General features: G+C 40.6%; 2 protein-coding genes across 5 annotated transcripts in view; one reads left to right on the forward strand and one right to left on the reverse strand.

The window, feature by feature from the left end:
* EPX (eosinophil peroxidase) overlaps positions 1-24,964 on the reverse strand; it is a 240,871-nt gene that overhangs the window by 172,240 nt on the left and 43,667 nt on the right. The window lies entirely within an intron of this gene.
* SRSF1 (serine and arginine rich splicing factor 1) lies at positions 11,722-15,861 on the forward strand. 4 transcript variants are annotated; one of them, XR_014304656.1, is made up of 5 exons: positions 12,021-12,391; positions 12,799-12,983; positions 13,366-13,538; positions 13,738-14,416; positions 15,345-15,861. XR_014304656.1 is itself a non-coding variant. In XM_082706018.1 (4 exons), the coding sequence occupies exons 1-4, from the start codon at positions 12,198-12,200 to the stop codon at positions 13,930-13,932; spliced, it is 747 nt and encodes a 248-aa protein (XP_082562144.1). In that variant the 5' UTR covers positions 11,722-12,197; the 3' UTR covers positions 13,933-15,861. The 4 variants fall into 4 exon arrangements, 2 of the variants coding, with proteins under 2 accessions (XP_082562144.1, XP_082562145.1); XR_014304657.1 differs by having other exon boundaries at positions 12,057-12,391; positions 14,298-14,416; XM_082706018.1 differs by having other exon boundaries at positions 11,722-12,391; positions 13,738-15,861.

Consider the following 24,964-nt stretch of genomic DNA (forward strand, 5'->3'; position numbering starts at 1 on the left):
GGGGAGGGATGGGGGAAGGAGCAGGCTGCCAAGTAGAGAGCCCCATACAGCCGTCAATCCCAGGATTCTGGGATCATGACCTGAGCTGAAGGCAGAGGCTTTAACCCACTGAGCCATTCAGGCATCCCTGCTCCCATTTTTCCCTATTTACTTGTTTCAGTCTCCTTCTTTCTTATTAGACATTTTCCTTAAACATCTGGCAGTCCTTGACCGGCCATTCATATTTACAAGTAGGTACAAAAAAGCTGATTGGAAGCAGCCTATAGAAGGGCATGACTTGACTGTAAGGAAAACTGGCTACAATTCATTTACTTTTGGCCAAATCAAAAATTTTCCAGAGCTTCTATCTTCTGTGTCAGCCTCCACCACTCAGGTACTTGGTACCCTGTTTTGGAGTCTCTCATAGGTTGTGTGAGGGAATTCAGCTTATTTTGGGTGCCCCTCTGGGACTCTGCCAGAGAGAGTGGGTGGGGAGGGGCAGAAGGAGAAAGAAAGAGAGAGAATCTTAAGCAGGGTCCATGGCCAGCAGGGAGCCCAACATAGGACTTAATCCCACAACCCCAAGATCACAACTTGAGCCAAAATCAAGTCAGACACTCAACAGACTGAGCCACCCAGTAACCCCTAAAATACCATGCTTTTGAATCAAATGTCTTATTATGTACACAATATAATAGTATAGAAGTCATGTACATGATATATAAAAATGTACATACATGAGAGGCTTGTGCTCAAAAATGTTTTAAAAAGATTTTATTTGACAGAGAGAGAGATCACAAGTGGGCAGAGAAGCAGGCAGAGAGAGAGGAGGAACAGGCTCCCTGCTGAGCAGAGAGCCCGATGCGGGGCTCGATCCCAGGACCCTGAGATCATGACCTGAGCTGAAGGCAGAGGCTTAACCCACTGAGCCACCCAGGCACCCCTCAAAAATGTTTTAATGATGGTATGAGTGGTTAGGAAACTTTGTAGGCTACCATAGTAGACCAAAAGCAAACTGTCCTGGGTTGGTGTCATATATATTTCCTTATGTTTGTACCCCTGAAGTCCATCCAGCCTAAGGCCTGGCATAGCAAGAGTGCTCGATAAATGTTCAGAATGAGAATGAACACATGAAGAGATAAACCGATGAATAAAAGGAAATTCATTTAGGTGTCCAGGGTAGGATAACGAGCATGTGAAGGTGTTAGGATTCAAATTCAGATCTGCTTACCTCCAAATGTACTGTTAAAAGAATAGGTCATTGCACAGCACATGAAACAGGTCAGCAAGGAGGAACATGGGATGTTCTTCCAACTAGTTATTTTAAAAACACACGTGCATCTACATACGGATAAGCCCTGAGCAACAGAGAAAAGCATTACATTAATCAGGTGGTTTTTATCATCCTGTCAGCTTTTCCACAAGGGAGACATTATTCAGAAACACAGAAAGGCAAAAGAGCTACATCCAATTATGTACTTGGGTAGCACCAAAGGATGTGTCTTGTATCCTCCTAGAGGCCAAGGACACTTGTTTCTCTCTAGGATACATGGAGGGACTTTCTCGAATTTTTTTTTCCCCCCAGCATAGGCCACATCTCCCCCCTGAATACAATAAGAAAAAAAATTAAGACAAGAACTTTAACCTACTTTCTAAGCTGTATCCTCACAATATCAAGTTACCACAAGACAGAGTTGAGATGGGGCGCCTGGGTGGCTCAGTCATTAAGTGTCTGCCTTCCACTCAGGTCATGATCCTACAGTCCTGGGATCGAGCCCCACATCGGGCCCCCTACTCGGCAGGAAGCCTGCTTCTCCCTCTCCCACTCCCCCTGCTTGTGCTCCCTCTCTCACTGTCTGTCAAATAAATAAAAATGAAATATTTAATTTAAAAAAAAAAGACAGCGTTGAGTTTCATTTATTTCTCCCTCCAAAGGACAGTAAAGTGGACCAACATCTGAAGTATAAATGTTGATAATCCAAGGGTGCAGGTGTTCAGAGCCCAAGTAAGAAGCAGTGTGAAATTCGGGAGAAATTCCGTGTGCAGGGCCCTCAACTACCAGCTCATTTCTATATGTGATCACATTTAATCTTTACAACAACTCTACTTTAATCTTTACAACAACTCTAAATGTACCACTATTATCCACATTTTATAGATGAGGAAACAGAGGTTTACGCAAGTCAAGGAACTTGTGTAAAATCACACAGCTAGTAGGTGGTATAGGGGATTTAAAGAAAAGTCCATCACGCCAGACCAGAGTTCTGGATTCCAGAATCAGATAGGGAAAGGAGTGCCTCTGCCCACCCAAGGTTGCTTTTAGATGACAGGTAGAAGGAAACATTTTGTGAAGTCACTGAAATTTCTGGAGTGGTTTCGTTATTGAAGGCTTACCTAACAGACATTGGTTGATACAGGGAGTTTCTTTCTTTCTGTCTTTTTTTTTTTTTTTTTAAGCGTTAGTAGCAGTGTAAACTTTGGAAACCACTTTAATAATCTGACACAATGCAAATCATGCTTAGTGAGAGCTTCTATTGCTTTATCCCCAAATGAGTACTTCCTCTGAGGCTCAAAAATGATAGGAGCTCTGCAGGCAAGACTGAATGTGTGGGGGTGTGGCTTTGGCATTCAGAGAGTTGAATACAAATTGCTGCATCAACATCTAGAGAGAGAGATTTTCTTAAGGGGCAATCAGAGTATTTGAACAGTACATTGTCAGATGGAATTGTAACTACAGCCCCAACATATGTGTACTTGCAAACTAAGAGTTTATAAGAAACTTTCTGGAACTGTGACTTGATAAAACATTATTAAAAGACATGCCTATAGGGCGCCTGGGTGGCTCAGTGGGTTAAGCCGCTGCCTTCGGCTCAGGTCATGATCTCAGGGTCCTGGGATCGAGTCCCGCATCGGGTTCTCTGCTCAGCAGGGAGCCTGCTTCCTCCTCTCTCTCTCTGCCTGCCTCTCTGCCTACTGTGATCTCTGTCTGTCAAATAAATAAATAAAATCTTTAAAAAAAAAAAAAAAAAAAGACATGCCTATAAATTTTTTTTCTTAATCTGTATTTAGTTGAGGGCACCTGGATGGCTCAGTGGGTTAAAGCCTCTGCCTTTGGCTCAGGTCATGATCCTGGGGTCCTGGGATCGAGCGCCGCATCGGGCTCTCTGCTCAGCCTGCCCCCTCTCTCTCTGCCTGCATCTCTGCCTACTCGTGATCTGTCAAATAAATAAATAAGATCTTTAAAAAAAAAAATCTGTATTTAGTTGAAGCTAAAAACAAACAAACAAACACGTTAGATAAGCAGTTATTGCATCCATAAAGGTGAGAGATCTGAATAATCCTTTAGACTATTTCTTTTGTATTAAGAAGCTTACCTAATGGGGCTTCCTAGTTGCACATTTAAAGTAACACCCACTTGGGGGTGCCTGGGTGGCTCAGTGGGTTAAAGCCTCTGCCTTTGGCTCAGGTCATGATCCCAGGGTTCTGGGATGAGCCCCGTTGGGCTCTCTGCTCAGCAGGGAGCCTGCTTCCCTTCCTCTCTCTCTGCCTACTTGTGATCTCTCTCTGTCAAATAAATAAATAAAATTAAATTAAAAAAAAGTAACACTCACTTGCTCATTTTGGGAAAAACTATAAAGCTTTTTTTCTAAATGCAAATATTTTAAGATTGAGAAGCTGAATATATCACTTCGGCATATAAATTGTGTTTGGTGAATACATGCTATGGCACTGTAAAAAAAAAACAACTTTTTTTTTCAAGATTTTATTTATTTATTTTTTTGGGGGGGAGAGGGAACTCAAGCGGGGTTTGGGGTAGAGGGAAAAGCCCATTCCCAGAAGGGAAGGGGATGAACTGGGAGCCTGACGTGAGGCTTATATACCAGGCTCCTAGGATCATGACTTGAGTCAAAGGCAGGTGCATAACTGACTGAGCCACCCAGGCATTCCAACACTGTAAAATTATTATGGAGGCTTAGGAATGTACAGATAGAAATATATATATATTTTTAAGATTTCATTTATTTATTTGACAGAGAGATAGAGAGCACAAGTAGGCAGAGCAGCAGGCAAAGGGAGAGGGAGAAGCACGTTCTCTGCCGAGCAGGGACCCTGATGGGACTCAGTCCCAGGACCCTGGGATCATGACCTGAGCTGAATGCAGCCGATCAACTGACTGAGCCACCCAGGCGCCCAGATAGAAATATTTCTTATCTCATTACTGAAGTAGATACGTTTTTGTAGGGATGAGTATGTTATTTAAGATGTGACTTGCACTGTAGCAGAAACTGAAATCCAGCAGATAAAGGATAAAGGATATCCAGACTTGTTTTTCATCTCTTATTAGAGGAACTGGAACTAGAAAAAGAAAAATGTCCTGGACTATGTTTGCCTGGCAAGGCTCATTCCTGACTATGTACTGAGAAGGTCCTAAATGTGGTACTAATCGTGAACAATCCAGACTTCAGAAAATATATCCATGTTGGCTCATTAAGACCTGATGAAACTGGTGGAGGAGAGGGAGAGGTTATATTCCCGCAGAAAGGAGAGGAAGTTCCTCCAAAGGCAACCATTCTCACTCTCAATCATCAAATACAAAGAGAGATCCCAAGACAAGAAATGGAGACTCTGAGCCAAAGGAAAAAAATTTTTTTCTCCCCTCAAGGCTGGATTTCACAAAGAGAAGAAAAGAAGTTGGAAGGAATTACAACTGGTGAGGCAGAGTGGCTCCTGGCCAAGTGGAAGCAGGTGGAGACCAGACAAGAAGGGACCCCATGGGCATGGGTCTAGATTGTAGACTACAGAGGTATCACCTCTGGGGCCAGCATGGCGGTGCCAGCACCAACCTGAAAGCCAGTGGGATCCCAGAACTGTAGAATCTAATCTGCAAATTTTGGAAATTTCATCTGCAAATTCCACAGTGAACGGACAGTAACATTTATTTACTTAGAACAAAACCTGTTATGAACTCCGCATGCCACGTTACTTCAGTGCAACAATGGTTACACAACCCTGCACTCTTGTACCGGCAATTCTGAGTCAACTAGATTACGGTACGGAAGAATGCAACCCAACGGAGCGGAGCAGAGCAACACCTCCTCCTCAAGGCTGTTCCCACTGGTAGGGCAGTTGGTTTCCACCAGGTCTTGGTACCCTATCGCTAAACAATAGTAACGGCTGATGAAGCGTGCGTAAAAAAATGTATTAATTTAAAAAAGTGTATTACTTATGGTGACAAATATTAAAAAATATGACCCATGACAAAAACACCTGCGGGGTGGGGAAGAGAGGGAGAGAGAAAGAGAGGCCATGACAAACTGAATTTGTTTTTTTTTTTTAAGATTATTTATTTATTTATTTTTCAGACAGAGATCACAAGTAGGCAGAGAGGCAGGCAGAGAAGCGGGGGCGGGGGAGGGTGGGGTTGGGAGAAGCAGGCTCCCTGCTGAGCAGAGAGCCTGATGCGGGGCTCCATCCCAGGACCCTGGGATCATGACCTGAGCTGAAGGCAGAGGCTTTAACCCACTGAGCCACCCAGGGGCCCCAAAACTGAATTTCTGAATTCAGTGTAAGTAAAAATCACAAAACCAAGTCATTTTCCTCTCGGCTTGAGATTGCTAAACATTTTCCTTAAAGAGCCAGGTAGTAAATATTTGAGGCTTGTGGGTCATATAGTCTAGGTAGCAACAATTCCACTCTGCAAGTAAATCTAGAAAAGTAATTCTGAGAGTGTTCAGCTAATCTGGGCTACCTTTTAAAACAACAGAGAATAAAAACAGCGATGCTCTCAAAACCTCAAAAAATTTTATTGAAATAATTTCTAACATACTTGGTAGCATTATTAACCTCTAATATCAGTATTACTACTAATAATCATAGCTTACACTTTTACAGGATTCACACTATAAGATCTGTCACAAAAAGGTAGCATTTTTGGCAAATTAAGCATAACTGCTTATGTTTTTCACAAAATTCCTTAAAGAGCCATTTATTCCAATTAGGAAATGTACAACATGATTTGCAGTTTTAATTTTTAAGGGGAAGAACTAACCAGAAAGAGGGAGTCATGATATTAATAGGAAGACGTAGTGAAAATACATCTCTTTATAACAGATCATTTTAAGGGCTGGTTTCTGGCAAAATCATGCCCTGTTGTTATTAATGATGGGAAGAATTAGCCAAAAACAAAACAATAGAAGTCAAAGAATAAGGGAAGCCAGTCCTCAAATAAGAGTACCAAGACTATATTATTAAAGGACTTATTTGGGCCTGTAAAGTGGCCATAATTTTTATACTGTGGAATGAAAGCAATCCTTGTACCCATTGTGTCTATCCACTGGTAGCAACAGGATGAGGTTTCCATAGAAACAACATTCTGCTGATCTAACGGCCCACCTCTTTCAAAAAGCAGTCAGTAAATTGTCAATAATATTCATTTTTAACAGAGATTTTACTGGTAATAAAGAAGTTACAGCAGCAATCTGTCCCTCAATATAGTTTGCTAGAGAGAATTCAAATGTAAATGAAATAAAAAAGATATATACTATTTCTTCCTTTTTCAGAGACTATTTAGCACTAAAATAAGTAGAACAACGGAGCAGAGTCATGCAAATCAACTGCTCCTGGGGGGAACTCCTGCACCCTGTAGACTCAAGTACTCCTAATCTCTGAGTCTCTTTACCCAGTAAAAATAACAGTTATCCCCAAGGAAGACAGTAGGGATTGACACATGAATAAGGAAAACAGAATTTCCAGATTTGGAAGGCCATATTTCAGGACAAATTAATCTCCAATACTCCCTATCCCCAATAATGCCTTTAAGAGAAATGGTACTGGAGAGTGATATTGCTGATTTTGTAAATAATTTTTCCCAGTTGTTTTGAAAAACAATTTTATTGAGTGATAATTTACATACTATACAATTCAGTCTCTTTGTGTACAATTCAGTGATTTTTAGCATATTTACAGAGTTGCATAACTATCACCATGGGTTTAGGGAATTTAAGTGTTTGGCAAATAACTGAAACACTGGGTTTTGTCACTTCAACCCTTTTTTCCCTCAAGTAAATATTTCTAGGGTAAAATACAGTGCTGACACTAGTATATATTTACTAGATTGAGTCGAAAGCATTTAAAGTTTTTTTTTTTTAAGATTGTATTTATTTATTTGACAGAGAGAGATCTCAAGCAGGCAGAGAGAGAGGAGGAAGCAGGCTCCCTGCTGAGCAGAGAGCCCGATGTGGGACATGATCCCTGAGATCATGACCTGAGCTGAAGGCAGCGGCTTAACCCACTGAGCCACCCAGGCGCCCACATTTAAAGTTTTTTGAGGAAGTAACTTTTTATAAACAGCAACAACAGTGCTGAAAATAAGGCAACTTCTGAGGATTAAGCTAGTAAAATGTATACTTCATAAATAGCTGGCTGTGGGAACCAGCTAAAACTGCCAGTGAATGTGTAACTGAGGAGCTGACAAACACTCTGAACCCCTAATTAAAATGAGGATGTAATCTCATCTAATCAATGCCTAGTATCTGTTTAAACAAAGTTTTTTTTTTTTTTTTTAAAGATTTTATTTATTTACTTGACAGAGAGAGATCACAAGCAGGCAGAGAAGGAGGCAGAGAGAGAGGAAGGGAAGCCGACTCCCTGCCGAGCAGAGCGCCCAATGCAGGACTCGATCCCAGGACCCTGAGACCACGAACCGAACGGAAGGCAGCAGCTTAACCCACTGAGCCACCCAGGCGCCCTTAAACAAAGTTTTATGTGAAGATCAGTCTACAGAAAGAGAATTGCCAGGGCTCACTGGATTGAGCGCCTAACTCCTGATCTCATCTCAGGTCTTGATCTCAGGGTCCTAAATTCAGGCTCTGTGTTGAGCTCCTTGCTGGATGTTGAGCTTACTTAAAAAACAAAAAACAAAAAACAAAAAACTGCTAATCTTTACCCAGCACCATTATCCAAGGAACAGACACACAAAATCCAGCGGGTTACAAATTTTCCTGTTTTAAAAGAGGTATACTCTGAGCGGGGCGGGGATCATTTTTTCAGGTCTCACCACTGAATGAGCTCTCTCAAAACAGTTTGCCTCATTTACTAAGCAACTGCCTGATTTTGTTTTTCACACCTGCTAAAACAGTTATCTTGGTGTGTACAATCTGAGCATCCTGGTTACCCAAAATGAATGTGTTCCCCCGACTCCCCACCACCCAGCTTGCTTTCTTGTTTTGCACTCTTGTATACCAAAATATGTTAATCAACTCTGCAATACTAATATTAAGATCACACCCTTGGGGCACCTTGGTGGCTCAGTCCCGTTATGCTTCTGACTCCTGGTTTAAGTTCAGGTCATGACTTCAGGGTCCTGAGATCAAGCCCTGCGGTGGGCTCTGTGCTCGGGGGAGGGGGGGATTCTGCTTGAGATTCTCTCTCTCCTCCCTCTGCCCCTCACCCCCACACTCATGCTCTTCTCTCTGAAATAAATGAATCTTAAAAAAAAATCACACCCTTAACTTTAATATAATCACCAAACTAATGTCATCCTGGGAGACCTTGGTAAACAGCCATTCAGATTTTTCCTGCTATATTCTGCCCTCATTATGGACCCCAGAATTTATAATTTTGTTACATTCAAATACAGTAAGTCAGTAAGTCAATAGAGGAACAAGAATGTCCTATTCACTCCATATTAAATTCTACTTGTATTCCTCTGAACTGAACATCAGAAGTGATTGCACAAAATTGGACAAGAATAAATCAAATTCACAATTTTCTTTTATTTCTGCAACAAAAATACCTTGGAATTAAAAGCACCTATGTTTAAATCACTTCAGTTATCATTAACTTAACATTAATCAACAGATGAACCTAAATAACTCTGAGTGGATGGATAAAATAAGTGTGCTCTGGGGCGCCTGGGTGGCTCAGTGGGTTAAAGCCTCTGCCTTCGGCTCAGGTCATGATCTCAGGGTCCTGGAATCGAGCCCCACATTGGGCTCTCTGCTCAGCGGGGAGCCTGCTTCCCTCCTCTCTCTGCCTGCCTCTCTGCCTACTTGTGATTTCTGTCAAATAAATACATTCTTAAAAAAAAAAAAAAGTGTGCTTACTGAATAACTATTGAATGAAAAAATTTTTTAAAAAACTCCTATCTTGGGGGTGCCTGGGTGGCTCAGTGGGTTAAGCCGCTGCCTTTGGCTCAGGTCATGATCTCAGGGTCCTGGGATCGAGTCCCGCATCGGGCTCTCTGCTCCGCGGGGAGCCTGCTTCCCTCTCTCTCTCTCTCTGCCAGCCTCTCTGCCTACCTGTGATCTCTCTCTGTCAAATAAATAAATAAAATCTTTAAAAAAAACCAAAAAACTCCTATCTTTTCTGCTACTAACTGAATAGGACAATGCTAGAAACTGAATCAATTTGTTGAAATAGTGTCTTTTTTGGTCAGCTTCTCATTTTAAAAATTATTAATTTTTTAAATTAAAACCTCAGTTTCAAAAATATCATTGAAGGATAAGCAATGAAGGGTGGTCTAAAAGATAAACAATCTGTCCTTCCCTCTAAAAGTTTCAGAGGTTCTCTTCCCTTTGGGAATCTACTGACCCCTTTAAGAATCTGATTAAAATTTCAGATCCTCGGGGCGCCTGAGTGGCTCAGTGGGTTAAAGCCTCTGCCTTCAGCTCTGGTCATGATCCCAGGATCCTGGGATCAAGCCCCGCATCAGCTCTCTTCTCAGCAGGGAGTCTGCTCCCCACCCACTCCCACCACCCCCCCCCCCCCGCCCGCCTGCCTCTCTGCCTACTTGTGATCACTCTCTGTCAAATAAATAAAATCTTAAAAAAAAAAAACACAATTTAAATCCTCTTTGCAGAAAACGTACATGTACGGGGCACCTGGGTGGCTCACTGGGTTAAAGCTTCTGCCTTCGGCTCAGGTCATGATCCCATGTCCTGGGATCAGGCCCCGCATCGGGCTCTCTGTTCAGCAGGGAGTCTGCTTCCTCCTCTCTCTCTCTGCCTGCCTCTCTGCCTAATTGTGATCTGTCAAATAAATAAATAAAATCTTAAAAAAAAAGAAAAAAGAAAGAACGAAAACGTACATGTACATATATGCATAATTTTGGAACCCATCACAGAGAGTTCAAGGACTACCAAAGATCTTCTATGAATCTGTTCTGAATCAAATTGAATTTGCTATTATGGGATCAATCAGAGACATCTGTAAAATGCAATCAACTTTTAGAACTAAGAAAACATGGCTTCCTAAACAACCTACTTACTTTTTAATCTCAAAGGCACTTAAAATTTTTAAATTTTATTTATTTGAGAGGATAAAGAATGGGGGAGGGTGGGGATGCAGAGGAAGAAGCAGACTCCCTGCTAACCAGGGAACCAGACATGGGGCTCAATCCCAGGACCCTGAGATCATGACTCAGGCGTAAGGCAGACACTCAACCAACTGAGCCACCCAGGCGCCCCAGCACTTAGGATTTCGAATATATTTGTTTTCCCTTCTTTACTATGACTTCTGGGATGACTGGAGTTAAATTTGTAGTCCGCCTTTAGTAACTGGCCAGGCAATTACTGCAGGCATTTTGTATAGTAATCTTACCCATGACTTCATCTTAATTCCTCTCCCCTTATTTCCCATTTCCCCTGAGTTTTTAGTCCAGTTATACTTTTTTTTTTTTTTTAATTTGACAGAGAAAGAGATCACAAGTAGGCAGAGAGAGAGAAAGAAAGAGGAGGAAGCAGGCTGCCCACTGAACAGAGAGCCCGATGTGGGGCTCGATCCCAGGACCCTGAGATTATGACCTGAGCCAAAGCCAGAGGCTTAACTCACTGAGCCACCCAGGCACCCCCTTAGTCCAGTTTTAATAATGTTTTAGGGTCTCAATGACTCACACCCTTGAGGCCTATTGCAAATACACAGTATGAAAAAAATCTCCCTTAAACTCAGGATGCAGATGTTTTAGCATATACATGGCAGCAGGGTTTTCTTAAAAATGGAATTCATTACTAATATTTAAAAATCCCAACATTTCACATAAAAATCCAGATTTCAGATGTCTCTGGGAAAAAAATGTAACAAGTTCTTATCTCCCTGGGCCAGCATGCAAGTCCTGAGCAGTAACTGTGGTCTCCGAGGGTCACAATTCTCACACATCCATTTTGCTCTATATACTCTATATACTACCTGAGAGGTCCAGGGGTGACTTCAGAAAGAGGTACAAACTTCAGGATTCTGCAAACACACACACACGCTTTTTCTTAATCTCCGAAAGGGCTGGACAGGCAACAGGCACAATTCACTCTTCAAACCTTCACCGGACTTCTCCTCTGCGCTAGGCCTAACCGGTAAGCGATTAAAGAGAGGCTGAAATCTGAGTCCTGGTTGACTTCTCAGGGCTCGAACCACTGCCACTAGAACAAGGTGTGCTCAAGCGAGCTACACAAAGTTACGTTTTGAACCCACAGCAGAACGGTACTTAGCGCAGAGTATTTACTAAGTAATCTAAGCTGGGTTGCTCTAAATTAGACACGTGTCTAAGCAAACCGCCGCCTGTGCGGAGGAGAAAGGGCAGGAAGACAAAAGTCACGTCTCGGCTCGGGACTGAATCCCAAGCACCAGAGTTCCCAAACCAGCCCCACTCTCCGAGGATGTTCGCGTTTCCGGAGCAACCGCCAGGTCCCTCCCCCCCTTAGCTCCGCCCCCAGCAGGCTTTCCCGCCAAAGGCCGTTAACACCGCAGAGCATTGTGGGACAAGACTCAAGGCTAGGTTTCACCCAATGCATTCAAGGCGCGGACTTGTTTTAAAAAGAGACTCATTCCCGGAAAAACTATCTTTTAAGGCTCGTCAGGGATTAGTAACCCCTCTAAGGAGGAACCTGTGTTTAATTTTTACCAAACGGATAGTCGATTCACTTGCAAACCACTCTGCCAATCGGGAACGCGAGGAACTTTTTTCTCCTTTCGCGCGGAGGGTGACGTCGCGCATGCGTGAGCGTACCTTTCGCGGCACCCGTTACGCTCTTGCGCGTGCGTACTGAGATCGAATAGCTGCTTCCTCCCGCTTCTCTTCCTCCCTCCCCCCATATCCGTGCGCCGAGCTGATAAAGGCGCCATTTTGGAGGGGCCGCGGGAGACGTGGTGTCGCTGCGGGCTTGCTCTGCCGTGCGCTAGGCTTGGTGGGAAGGCCTGTGCTCGAGTCCGCGCTTTTCGTCGCCGCCATGTCGGGAGGTGGTGTGATTCGTGGCCCGGCAGGGAACAACGATTGCCGCATCTACGTGGGTAACTTACCTCCAGACATCCGAACCAAGGACATTGAGGACGTGTTCTACAAATACGGTGCTATCCGCGACATCGATCTCAAGAATCGCCGCGGAGGACCGCCCTTCGCCTTCGTTGAGTTCGAGGACCCTCGGTGAGGCGGCCCGGGGCTTGCCGCCTTGAGGCAATAAGTTGGAGTAGTCGGGGAAGGCCTCGATACAGAGAATGGGGAGGTGGGCTCTTAGGTTGGGGGTAAGACGATATCGCCCATGCAGGAACCGAGTAAGGAGCCGACTCGTGGTGTTTTTTCTGGTGGCTGGGCCCACGGACGTCCCCAGAGCGGACTCTCCGTCTCGGAGCGGGAAACTGAGGCGCCGAGGGCTGGTGTAGTGGTCGGGAGCCTGGCGTGCTTCTGGGTGGGGGAGGGGCCATTCCTATTATGCAGCGCATGTGGGCTCTTCCACGCTGGGTGCGCATGTGCGGGGGCCGCTAGTTCCTGACTGAGTTAGCGGCCCCTCCCGGGCCTTATTCTTAAACCTCTTGCTTTCTATGATCACGCAGAGACGCGGAAGACGCGGTGTATGGTCGCGACGGCTATGATTACGATGGATACCGTCTGCGGGTGGAGTTTCCTCGAAGCGGCCGTGGTACAGGCCGAGGCGGCGGCGGGGGTGGAGGTGGCGGGGCTCCCCGAGGCCGCTATGGCCCCCCGTCCAGGCGTTCTGAAAACAGAGTGGTTGTCTCCGGTGAGTTTATTGTTCGTGAGGGGTGTTGAGAAGGGACAGGAACCACTTTTAAGTTTCTCCTTGAGTGACCAGTTTTGACCAATTCAAGTTTTTGTGGTACGTCGTAAATTACTTAAGTTTCTTGGGTGAATTTAGTAAACGAAGATTACCGTAGTGGAGATAACGCCAATATACTACTTATTTAATTTACCATTAGGTTGGATACCTAGAATATGAAGATTTTGACAGATAATTTTGGACTTCGGATTCCAGGATTTTAATGAACTGCTCTTTACCTAGGACCGTGAACTAATCATTTATTTTAAAGTAGTCCTTGTTCTAGTGTAAATTTATGTTTAATGTGAAATGTAGGGTGATTGGTATTGAAAAAATACTTTTTTAGGACTGCCTCCAAGTGGAAGCTGGCAGGATTTAAAGGATCACATGCGTGAAGCAGGTGATGTATGTTATGCTGATGTTTACCGAGATGGCACTGGTGTCGTGGAGTTTGTACGGAAAGAAGATATGACCTATGCAGTTCGAAAACTGGATAACACTAAGTTTAGATCTCATGAGGTAGGTTTTACATTTACTCTTTTCTTTGGCCAGAATTGGATACAGTGGTCTAAACAGTGGAGTTTGAAGGTAAGATTCAGGCAAGGGTGTCCAAGTAAAGTACCAGATTCCTGGTTTTAGTTACGTTGTATTCGTTCAGCATGCCTGAAGACAGGTGAAAGCTTAGATCTTTCAATCGAAAGTTCTGTCTATTCAATAGGGAGAAACTGCCTACATCCGGGTTAAAGTTGATGGGCCCAGAAGTCCAAGTTATGGAAGATCACGCTCTCGAAGCCGTAGTCGTAGCAGAAGCCGTAGCAGAAGCAACAGCAGGAGTCGCAGTTACTCCCCAAGGAGAAGCAGAGGATCACCACGCTATTCTCCCCGTCATAGCAGATCTCGCTCTCGTACATAAGATGATTGGTGACACTTTTTGTAGAACCCATGTTGTATACAGTTTTCCTTTACTCAGTACAATCTTTTCATTTTTTAATTCAAACTGTTTTGTTCAGAATGGGCTAAAGTGTTGAATTGCATTCTTGTGTAATATCCCCTTGCTCCTAACATCTACATTCCCCTCATGTCTGATAAATTGTATTTTAAGTGATGTCATAGACAGGATTGTTTAAATTTAGTTAACTCCATGCTCTTCAGACTGTGATATTGTGTAAATGTCTATTCTGCTCTGGTTTGTGTGAACTGGGATGTTGGGGGTGTTTGTGGTTATCTTACCTGGGGAAGTTCTTATGTTTATCTTGCTTTTCATGTGTCTTTCTGTAGACATATCTGAAGAGATGGATTAAGAATGCTTTGGATTAAGGATTGTGGAGCACATTTCAATCATTTTAGGATTGTCAAAAGGAGGATTGAGGAGGATCAGATCAATAATGGAGGCAATGGTATGACTCCAAGTGCTATTGTCACAGATGAAATTGGCAGTATTGACCTTATACTAAAAGGCAAGGGTTGAAAGTGATTATATATATATATACATCTACCTTAAAACATTTGCAAACATCTTATGCAGTTATCTTTAGCTACAATTGCTTTGCTCTTTAAACCTTGGCAATTGTGGCAAAATTATATTGCCCATTTTGTAACAGTTTATTTTGCTCCCTTCCCCCCTTTTTTGTTTTAATAGGGACTAATGTGGGAAGAACTGGCTAATTTGTCACAGTGCTTAGTTACAACTGTTAATGTGTGACCTCCTGTTGGTGTACATGTGGGTACAGGGTGTCTTTAATTCCAACCAGATAGAGTATAATATCAATACTGCTAAATCTGCATGTCCTCTGTGTGACTGATATAGCGTTGCTATTTCATTTTTTTAAGACAAAATGAAAGCAAAATAGAATTCCAATGTATTGGTGTAGATAATCTAGTTGGGAATACTTTTAAGTCTCACCTTCCCCTTTTAAACTAATATTCATAATTGACTCATGTTTAAAACACTTTAATTTACAAATTAAATTGCAGATGGGAGCATTAGGTTTAGTTTAGACTTAGGGTGGGTAGCAATACCAGTAAACTTTTCAACTACATAACTTTTTGCAACCACAAAACCTGTAATACGCTGTACAGTAACAAGTGTTGGCATTATCAGTTGAACTGTAAATATAAAATGCTTCTTCCAATTAGTCTCTATGATGATTAAGTTTCTAAAATTTATCTGAACACCATTCAGAAACTTGTTTTGGGGAATTTGATAGTTATTGATGTACATCTGTTAAACTGATGACAGACATAACTCATCATTCCCCAGAAACCTTTTTTGATTACAGTATCTAACATTTTGCCTCCTCTTTTTTGGTTTTGCTGGTTATAAAGGTTTGGATTGGAGAGGGCTCACTGGATCCCAATCCTTGGAGCTGGATCATTGGATTCAAATCATAATGTGGATAGGATAGGGAGGATGAATTACAAGGATTCATGGAGCGGGATCAGATTACCAGGAACATAGGAGTGGATTCCTGCCCCAACCAAACCGCATTCGTGTGGATATTTTTTTTTTTATTCAACTTAATTGGCTATTCCAAAGATTTTTTTTTTTTCCTATTTTTGACGATTGGAGCCCTTAAGATGCACGATGGAATTGTGTTTTGCATTTTTTGGTAAAAGGAGCAAAGCGAGGACCTGGAGATAATACGCTGGAGCAATCTCCTTGGAAGGATTCAGCACGAGTAGATGGTAAACATTTAAAGGGGAAAGGGGGGGTTTGTTTAAATAGTAAATCAGTAAGTCACTTCTAAATTTAAAGAACAAAATTGGAGTTGAAGAATAAGTAGGTTTCCAATTGGCTATTGCCGTTTTTCTTTGAAAAAAATAAACATTTTTTAAAAAACTATGCATGGTTGTCCTTTTTCCTCTTCATGTAAAATTTTAATTGGGTGACTAGTTTATCAGTTAATACTTTGATAAGATTCTGTTACATTTTAGTAAATTAAAGGTTCTTGAAAGATTATTTCTAATAAATACTGTTAATTATAAAAGTCTTTTCGGGGAGATAAGGTAAGAAGAATAAGGCAATTGTGTATATAGTATGTTAAATGGGTGATCTAGTTTCTGAAAGATAATCTTCCCATACTTTGATAAAAATGATTAAATTTATAGATGTCTATTTTTTGGTGATCATCTAGACAACATAGGCTTTGTGCAGAATCGGGTAGTGACTAGTTAATGTTAACTTGGAGATAGCCTTTGAGATTTTCAAGCTTTTCTCAAAAATTGGTAAGTATTAAATGTTAAAGTCAGTGCAGATTAGAAATCTTAACACAAATTACATTTTTTTCTGAAATGTAATACACTAGAATTTTAACTGCTTATTTATTGTTCATGAGAAGCTGGGCTTTCTTTATAATTGTGCCTTGCAAATCCTTCTCAACTATAATGTTCTGTATCCAGAACATACCAAAGCAGTGATATATATCTTAGTCTGCTCGTTCTTGTATCTTTTTATTTGATAGCCCCTTGGTGCTAAATTTTCAATGAGTTGGGGGAGGAGATTTTTACTTAAAATCCCTAATCTTTTTCTTTTGATTTCCTCATAGCTAGTCAAAACCATCAAAACACTTTTTTCTGCACCCAAAAGAAATAACTAAATACTAACATTTGCCTTGGATGCTAATAAGAGTTGGAAGCTGAATTTAAGACCACTATGGAGGTGACATAATTCGAAACCTAGGAAAAGCTAGACATAATCTTGGTAATAGAAGAAGTGGCCCCAAGGGACTTGCATAAGGACACGCAACCAAAACATTTAGATGAGCCTTGTGGAATGTAAGGAGGAAGATCAGGGATGTTAAATTTAAAACTAAGATTGCACTTGTAAATTGGTTTAGATTAAGGAAGTTACTAGTTTCTATACAGGAATTCAAAATACAATGTTCAAGAAGTGGAAGGATTTTAACTATTTCATGTATAGAGTATAAGTATTTTTAAACAACTAATTTTGGAAAGGTTAATGTAAGCTAAACTTAAGCCTATGTTCATTGAATGTGTTGGAAACCAGATCAAGATGAAAAATTGCCTTCAGTGAAGATTGAGTGCATTTAGGCTAAGTTGAAAGCTGTGTTCTGCTGAAAACTTGAGTAGTCCAAACGTCAGAATTGAGGTATAAAAAGTACTGTCTGATAATAGGGTGTCTGAAGATCAGAGGACTTGGCTGCATATTTATAGAAGATAGATAGGCACCAGACCAGATAGCTCAGAGCTGTGAGGGCAGATGCAGACTTGTTTTTCAGTCTTAGGAAATGAACCCTAAAACTCTGCCCATTTTGGCAGCTGTAAGAAGAAAGTTGTACCATTTTGCAACTAAAAAAGTAGCCCTGAATTGTTCCCCTTTTCTCTCCCTATTTATGTTCCCTTAGAGTAGTGTAGGGAGCCTATAATTAGTTTGTTATTTTCTAACCAAGGAAAAACTTTAAGAAGCAATTACTTTTCATAACGTCAGATTGAATAACCCACCTTGCTGTTCAGCCCACATCCTTCTGGAAACAAAAGGTAAGAAACCTATTTTCTGATTCCTAATTGTTTGGGATCTGAATTTTGTTTTTTAAAATTTGTTTAATTTTTTAAAAAGAACTATGAACAGAGTTTCCTTGTTAAAAATGTTTCTCCCCACTAAGTTTCATACCTTCATAAATTGAGTGCTCCCATGTCCACTTAACTGTAAATATAATTCTAGGTTTGTTTTTTGGGGTTTTTTCCAAGTTTTCTGTGTAGATGAATTTCTTATATGTTTCTTCTCACTTTGTATATGAAAGTGTACTGAAACTACAAATTAAGTTCTGTGTATTTACCATAAATAGTATAAAAAGAGACTTGGGCTGAAGTTCTGTTGTAATAACCAGTCTTTGGTTTAATTAGTTCATCCCAGTATGAAGAGTGCAAAGGCAGAAAACGTGTTCACAATCTCTTATCCAAAAAATTCTGCGTTGAATGTGAAACCTGACCAGAATTGATGCCTTTGTTTTGCACTTAACTGGGAATACATGGTCTTCTGCAGATTTACTGAGGTTTCGTTACACACTTTGCATAGGCATTGCTGGGGGTGTTACATGATACAGAGTCTATTTGTATACCTTACTTTATTTTATTATATGAACTGCAAATGGCTCTGAATTTCAAATACACCTGCCCCCTTGAGTTTGGGTAAGAGATTACAGAACTCTAATGAAATATTGAGCTAAAGCTTCATGTGCATGAAAACAAACCTGTTAGTGTGGATCCTTTCTTAATGGAGATCTAAGTTTCCCGTCTTTTTAGGCTGAAGCAGCCCCGAGAAAAAAGGTATGGCCCACCATTTCTTTATATTCTGTTGCTTAGTGGACTCACAGTTGTACACTGAAGGAAGTACTCTGCCATCCTAGTGTACGTAGTGGTATATATTCAGTTCTTTGGGGGTAATTTTTTTCCCCCAATACTTCACAGGAATATTGGTCAATAGGATCCATAGGAGAAGCTGGGATTGGCGTGAATTGATGAGATTATAAGGAAACCTCAGTTCATTTTGATTGTCTTTTGAATAGATGGTAGTCCTGGCAAAAATTTGCTCTAAGTAAAGGCCCAAGAAATCGTAGTTATACTTAAACCAGCACTTAGTCCTGTGATTGAGGGCTTTGGGGATGCATCTTGAGAACTTAAAAGCTATACCTGAAGGTGGTTGTGATTTTGTATGAATCGAGATCTTTTTCTATTTAAAGAATCACTTGGTGCTTCTGTAGTACCCCAAAAAGGTAAATAGAATGAATTAGTCTTTTCATATGCAAGTTAATTTAGGCAGAAATAATCTCTTAACATTTTATTAGTAAGTTCCTTCAGCTGGGTTATTGGGGGAGAGAATTTATGCATGCCTTTGCATAAGGAGTTGCTGTTTCAGGTGTACAGAATGACGGAGGACAGTACTTAAGATCTAGTTCAGATTCTGGATGTTTGTCTTTCTCTCCAGTACAAAGGACTTAACTCCTGTTCTTGCCTTGTGACTTAGAACTCTCTCAGCTTTTGAAAGAACTATCAGTGGTAATAGAAATGGAGAGCCTCCCTAGAGTGCTATATACTCCTCTTCACCAGATACGAGCAAAACAGAGGATAGGGTTGCCAAATGTCTAGTTAACATGTTTTTTGGGTTTTGTTTTTTTTGCTTGTTTCTTTTATCATGTTCTTTTCCTCTCACCTATTGGAGTAAATGCTAGGGAAAACCATGTAGCCACTAGAGGGAGCTATTGTACAAAGTCAACCAGGAAAGTATCCTTACCACAAAGAATGGCTTAAAGCTAGGTGGACACAAATTATCTTAATCCTATCTATCAGCTTCAAAGTTAAGTGGGGTGTTTAAGGGTGGGTAAGTTTTCTTTTTGTATCTGTCAAGTAGAGGATCCATTTAGGTTTTGAATAGAGCTTTATTAGTACTGAACTGCTAAAGAAGAAAAATAGGTTCAGGGACTTAGAAAATGCTGAAAATATGAATCTGCTTATTTTTCTGCCTCCCCTGTACACTTAAAGGTAGAGATCAGTAAGGCCAGAAGAGTAAGAATTGGGTACTGGAGTCGATGTGCTGCACGTGGCAATCTAGGCATAAAATTGATCTTAGGAAAAATGAAAATGTTTTTAGAACTCTTTGTCGTTTGTTTTTATGGCATGAAACATTTCTGGACTATAATTTCTCAGCATTACTAAGATACTTAATGAGTGTTAGTGTCTTAAACTGCTTATTCATGAAGTTGACTGTTTATATTTTGTTTTCTAGGCTTTTTCTTAACTAAGCACAGAGTATCTTGTGATCAGGAAGTCCATACACATAGTTCTCTTGTCATGTTTACTTAATGTCATTTTATATTAAGACTGCTGAAAATTTGGGAGAATTAACACTTTAGCATTTGTCATTCCCATCATCTCCTTCCTTACAACCTTACATTGCAAAAAATGTAAGGGCACAAAGTTAGCTCCTGTTTAAATTCACTAAAAATACTGCTAAAGTTTCTTAGGCCCATTTGATGATATAACTTCGTCAATATAGTATGGAAGCACCCTCCTTAAAATGTTAGAAACTTGTCTTCTTTGAAAAATAAGATACTAAAAGCAAATAAAAGAATTTTTTCCAGGAGAAGAAAATCAAGTTTGCACAGTAGAGCTTATATGCCTGCCTGTCATTTTCTGTGGCAAGTGAGGCCACAGAAGGTGGTTGTTGACTAGCAGGCTTGGTACAAGTTGAATGGAGAATGCTCTAGACTGGTTATTTCCTATCCTTAATTCTAGGAATTTTAGCTGTGAGGTCTCCTTAATTTAACCTATGAAGAGACACTCTAAAACCAAAATTGTACAATTGAAAATCCAGTATTTCCCTTTGTAAAAGAAAAAGGCTAAACTTGGAGATTGTAAAGTGCCAGAGGCGTGGCAGAATTGTCCTGAGGTGCTGAGTGTTAGGGGAGCCTTAACACACAAAGTTTGGGATAAGCTTTCAAGTTGCAGCAGAGATTAAGGTTTAAAACAGGAACAGGCTGCTGTATTCCTTAAACCAAAAAAAGCCAACAGTCCTGGGCTGAATCACTCCTTCCCTTAATGTGGCTTGCTTAGAAATGTGATTTATACCATCTGTTGTACGGTCAGTGAATGCCAAGTGTTGTTAGAAATTCATTAGTATCTTCAGCCCAAGCCCTAGCTGTCCACCAGCTACTGTTGTTAGGTAATTTTTTTTAAGTGAAAAATATATTTTCTCACTTTATACAATAGTATTTGAAACTTCTGTGCTTGGAGGTTATTCTTAGAAATAACAGCAGCTGAGCCCTTTGGTGACCTAGCTCCTAGCCTACCTACCTCTATAGTCTCATCTCTAGCCCTTCCCTTGATATACTCCATGTCCCAGGACTAGGCATTCTGTAGCATTTCTTGCATTTGGTCCTACTGTTTCTTCCTCCTGCAATGCTTTCTATCTGCTCATTTAGAGAGGTATAACTTAACATTGGATAGTACCTCAAAAATGACCTCCTGGAAACCTAATACCCATTATACAGACAATCATTCCTTTGTGTGTGGACACAGACTTGTGTATTTTGCTCTAGTATAGCCATGTCACCTAGCTTGCTTGCACTATCCAGCCATCTACTTCAACTTTCTTGCATCATGAATTTTTATTTTCTGAGGAACCAAGATGTGTCTGGCACAGTAGTCACTATAAGAACTCACTTTAAATGAGAAGTACTATTGGTTCTTCCTCTGTTCCCACAGAGTATTTCTACTGTATTTTGAAACTGCCATTCTGCCTTGATTATTAGTGAGTTGTTTATGTATCTGTCTTTTCTAACAGGTCGTAACCTTTCTTCCTCCCCCTTCCAGGTACATAGCGCAAAATAGCTATGCACTGAATAGACACTCAAGATAATTATCCAATTGCTTTGGAAGAGATATTTGAATTCTTTCCCGTTCTGAATTTCTTGAATAAGTAACCATTGAATATAGGTCTAAATTTCTTTGTGTCTAAGTTGGGAATAAATCTTTAACTGATATTTATTGTGTAGTAGTAGAAGCTAAATATTTGTATGTAACATTAAAATATCATTTTCCATTCTGTGACCTCCTGGAGTGTTTCTAGTTATTTTTGAGACTTTTTTTTTTTTTTTTAAAGAAATTTGAATTACAAATAAATCAAGTGACATCCACATTTTAAGATGTGAAATGTTGATTCGCAGTACAGCAAGCACACTACAACAAAGAAAACTTAAAAATGGCTCCTTTGTCCTCTAAAACCAGGTACTAAACTTACATCAAGGTCGTAGTTCTATGACTTTCTGTATAACCAGTTCCTAGCCACAGTACCATTGTATCTACGACTTCAACTATAGTTTGCTGCATCAAAATGCTGTTCAGTTTTGTGTTCCATCTCCATTTGCCATATCAGCATACTTACTTGTGCACCCAGATTCATTACTTAAAGTGTTTAAGCTGGTTTCACAGACTCTAGTCTCCGTCCTGGCCATCAAGTCTGATCTTCCTAAAACATCATGTCAAATCCCTTAATACAAATCAACTATGGATTTTAGTCTACCTTCCCAACTTAACACTATTCTCAATCACATCTTCCCTTGCTATGGCTGGTCTGGTAAATACTGACCATGTTTGTTTTTGCTTTTGTGTTAATAGACATTTCTCCTTCCCTCCTCCCACTTAACATTATCACCCTGAAGCTTAAAATCCTGACTATCCTTAAACTTAATTCCTGAAACTAAAAAATAAACTTCTAAGCCCATATAATAGCTCTCTTCTCTGTGATGCATTTAACTTCACAATCTATTTTATTACTCTTTGAAAGTTTTGTGTTTTTTCCTACCCAATGAGGTTTCAGTAATATTTTTATCTCATTCAGCCAAATGCAGCACTGACAGTTTAATGTTAAGAGAGAGAACTTCTATTTCTTAAAAGCAACACAGTAGAAAACTATTTCACAAACTTTTGGGTAACTGGGTGGATTATTGAAGAGGAAAATCTTAACACTGCATCAAATAGTTCTCTGATGTGATGCTAGGGAATTCAAATATAAATGGTAGCCTAAGGGTGCCTGGGTGGCTCAGTCTGGTTTAGTAGTTGAGTGTCTGCCTTGGTTTCAGGTAATGATTTCTGGGTTGTGAGGTTGGGCTCTGCTCAGCCCAGAATCTGCTTGGGACTCTTTCCCCATTTTACCCCCGACTTCCAAATAAATTAATGCTAGCATAAGGCATTTATAATGGGAGAAGTGAATGTCCCAAAAGTCAAGTCTTGTAAAGAAGAAAGTTGGTCTTTCACAAGCTGTATACATTTTATTGATCATCAAAAATTGGTGTTCTGCCTAAGAGTAGAGTGGTTCCCTCTTGCTGCTTCCTCCTGTGTCTCCTTTTTACATCATTCTTAAGCATGATTCTTAACAGAAGAAGCCTTAAAGTACTTAAAAACAAAGTGGTCATACCTCCATGAGAATTCCTGCAGATTTGGGGGTTGGATTATTTTGGCCTTTACTAGTTCTCTATAAAGGCACTCATAGGTGAAGATTACATAAACTTTAGAAAAGGGAGTAGTATATTTCCTTGGTTTGGGAGTCAACATGGCTCCAGGATTCTGACCCTGGTGACTTAATTGTCTCAAAGCCAAGGGACTCAACAAACTTCCTTCCTTCCCCCACACACATACCCTACAAGCATCCCAATTTCTTTCACCTCTAACACTACTACTTCATGATCATCTAAAGACTTAGAAAGTTCTTGGACTAATTGCACTATATTTCTGCTTTGCTTTTTATGTTTATGTAGTGTCGTATAATGTGTGCACTTGGATGTTGTATAGTTGTTCCATATATGTGTGTTCTACTTCCCCTGGGTATGTGATAAACTCAGAGAGCAAGCACTGTATTAACTTTTTGACACTTACTCCAAGATGCCTGGTATGCTAAGGCACACCTTAATGTTTATGAATAAATATGTTCATGAAATCTTAGGTGCATGGGATAGTTTAGGTGAAGATAGCTTAGTACAGTCTTGCAAACATATTGGGCTTATTTCCAAAGTAGTAGCTTCAAGGGTTCATGCCCTTGCTACCTTTTTTAATGGAAAGTTTTAAGGGAAACATGCAAGGGCATAAGACAAATACCTTATTCTCAAGGAAAGCAGTAGCTGTTCCATGAGGTACTGTGATTCATTTTAATGCTTATCTGGTATTAGCCTCATTGTGCAGTTTGAGGAAATAAGTTCAAACATGTAAAAGTAACAGCCCAGAACTTGAATCCTTGCGACAAATTTATTTTACTATAGCTGTCTAAAAAGCCAGTCTGCCTTTTCTGAAGGGGTGGTTTATAAGGGCAAGTTAAGTCTTTGACTCAAGTGAACATCACCTGTAATACCCACCTGATGCCACCAGGGTGTCCCATGGTGCTGTCTTTGATCGCTGTCTTAGCCGGATCGCTGGGGACTGTTTTGAAGCAGGAGTTCATTTAGTCTCAGTAGAGGAAACCCAGAGCTCAGCATCAAGAAAGTGGGGTGCTTAGCTCCCTGACTCTCTAGTTTGCAATGCTGAGCCAGCATCAGAGCTGCCGTTGCCATCTTTTAACCACTGCTAGTCAGGCTGGCCTCTACAGGGCAACAGGGCCTGACTAGCAATTCTCAACTAGGCAACAGTCCCACAAAGGACAGTAGCATAGAAAAGACCCTGAGGATGGGTATTTGTCTATATGCATTTGTTCTAGTAGCTGAGTATACACTTACATCCATGACACTGAAATTCTTAACCACTCTAGGTAGAGGAATTAAAAAAAAAATGTGTTAACTTCCCACTTTACAGTAAAAATCTGCATTATACTTAGTCTTGAGTATACAACCTCTTAGGCGTGAGTTTCCATACTCAGCAATCCTGCATGATAATCTTTGGTGTCAAAACTGTCACTTTACGTGGGAACTAAAGAGGTGAAGTCTACTTAGTATTAAAGAGCGCAATACCCTCTTTTCTTCCAGCTCTCTTTAAGCACTTTATACAAATGTTTAGTCTATAATTGTCAAGTTTTGATTACTGGAAGAGATCCTTAAAGTATCCCCAGTGACAAGTACAGCTCCAGGCATTTAATATAGGTGCTCAATAAATGCTTGTATACTGAAATAGCGAAGCCTCTGTAATAGTTACAGGACGGTTATACACATGAGCCATTTCTCTAAGGAAGGGAGTCTGCATTAGGAATAGGGAGGTCTTTGATTTGTCTTTAAGGTGATTAGAATTCATTATGAACTGGGGAAGTAGTCCTTGCAGTATTCTGGATGGCATTTAAAGATCTAAGATACGTTATTCTGGGTTGGAATTAGCATAGCCTGACCAACTTTACCCATGACAACATAAAAGACTGGGTGTTCACCAGGGCTTAGAGCCACCAAGACAAACTTAACTTAATTTGAGTAGTTATTGAAGGGAGATGCCCTTTTCCCTTTCTGCTCCCTTCCTAC

Source organism: Mustela nivalis (genome assembly GCF_964662115.1).
Source record: "Mustela nivalis genome assembly, chromosome: 17".
Lineage (NCBI taxonomy): Eukaryota > Metazoa > Chordata > Mammalia > Carnivora > Mustelidae > Mustela > Mustela nivalis.

Excerpts from the sequence above, each read along its gene's own strand:
- SRSF1 (XM_082706018.1), top strand. The coding sequence starts at position 12,198 with ATGTCGGGAGGTGGTGTGATTCGTGGCCCGGCAGGGAACAACGATTGC. Across the intron at positions 12,392-12,798 it reads GTTGAGTTCGAGGACCCTCG|AGACGCGGAAGACGCGGTGT; the intron begins GTGAGGCGGCCC and ends ATGATCACGCAG. Across the intron at positions 13,539-13,737 it reads CTAAGTTTAGATCTCATGAG|GGAGAAACTGCCTACATCCG; the intron begins GTAGGTTTTACA and ends TCTATTCAATAG.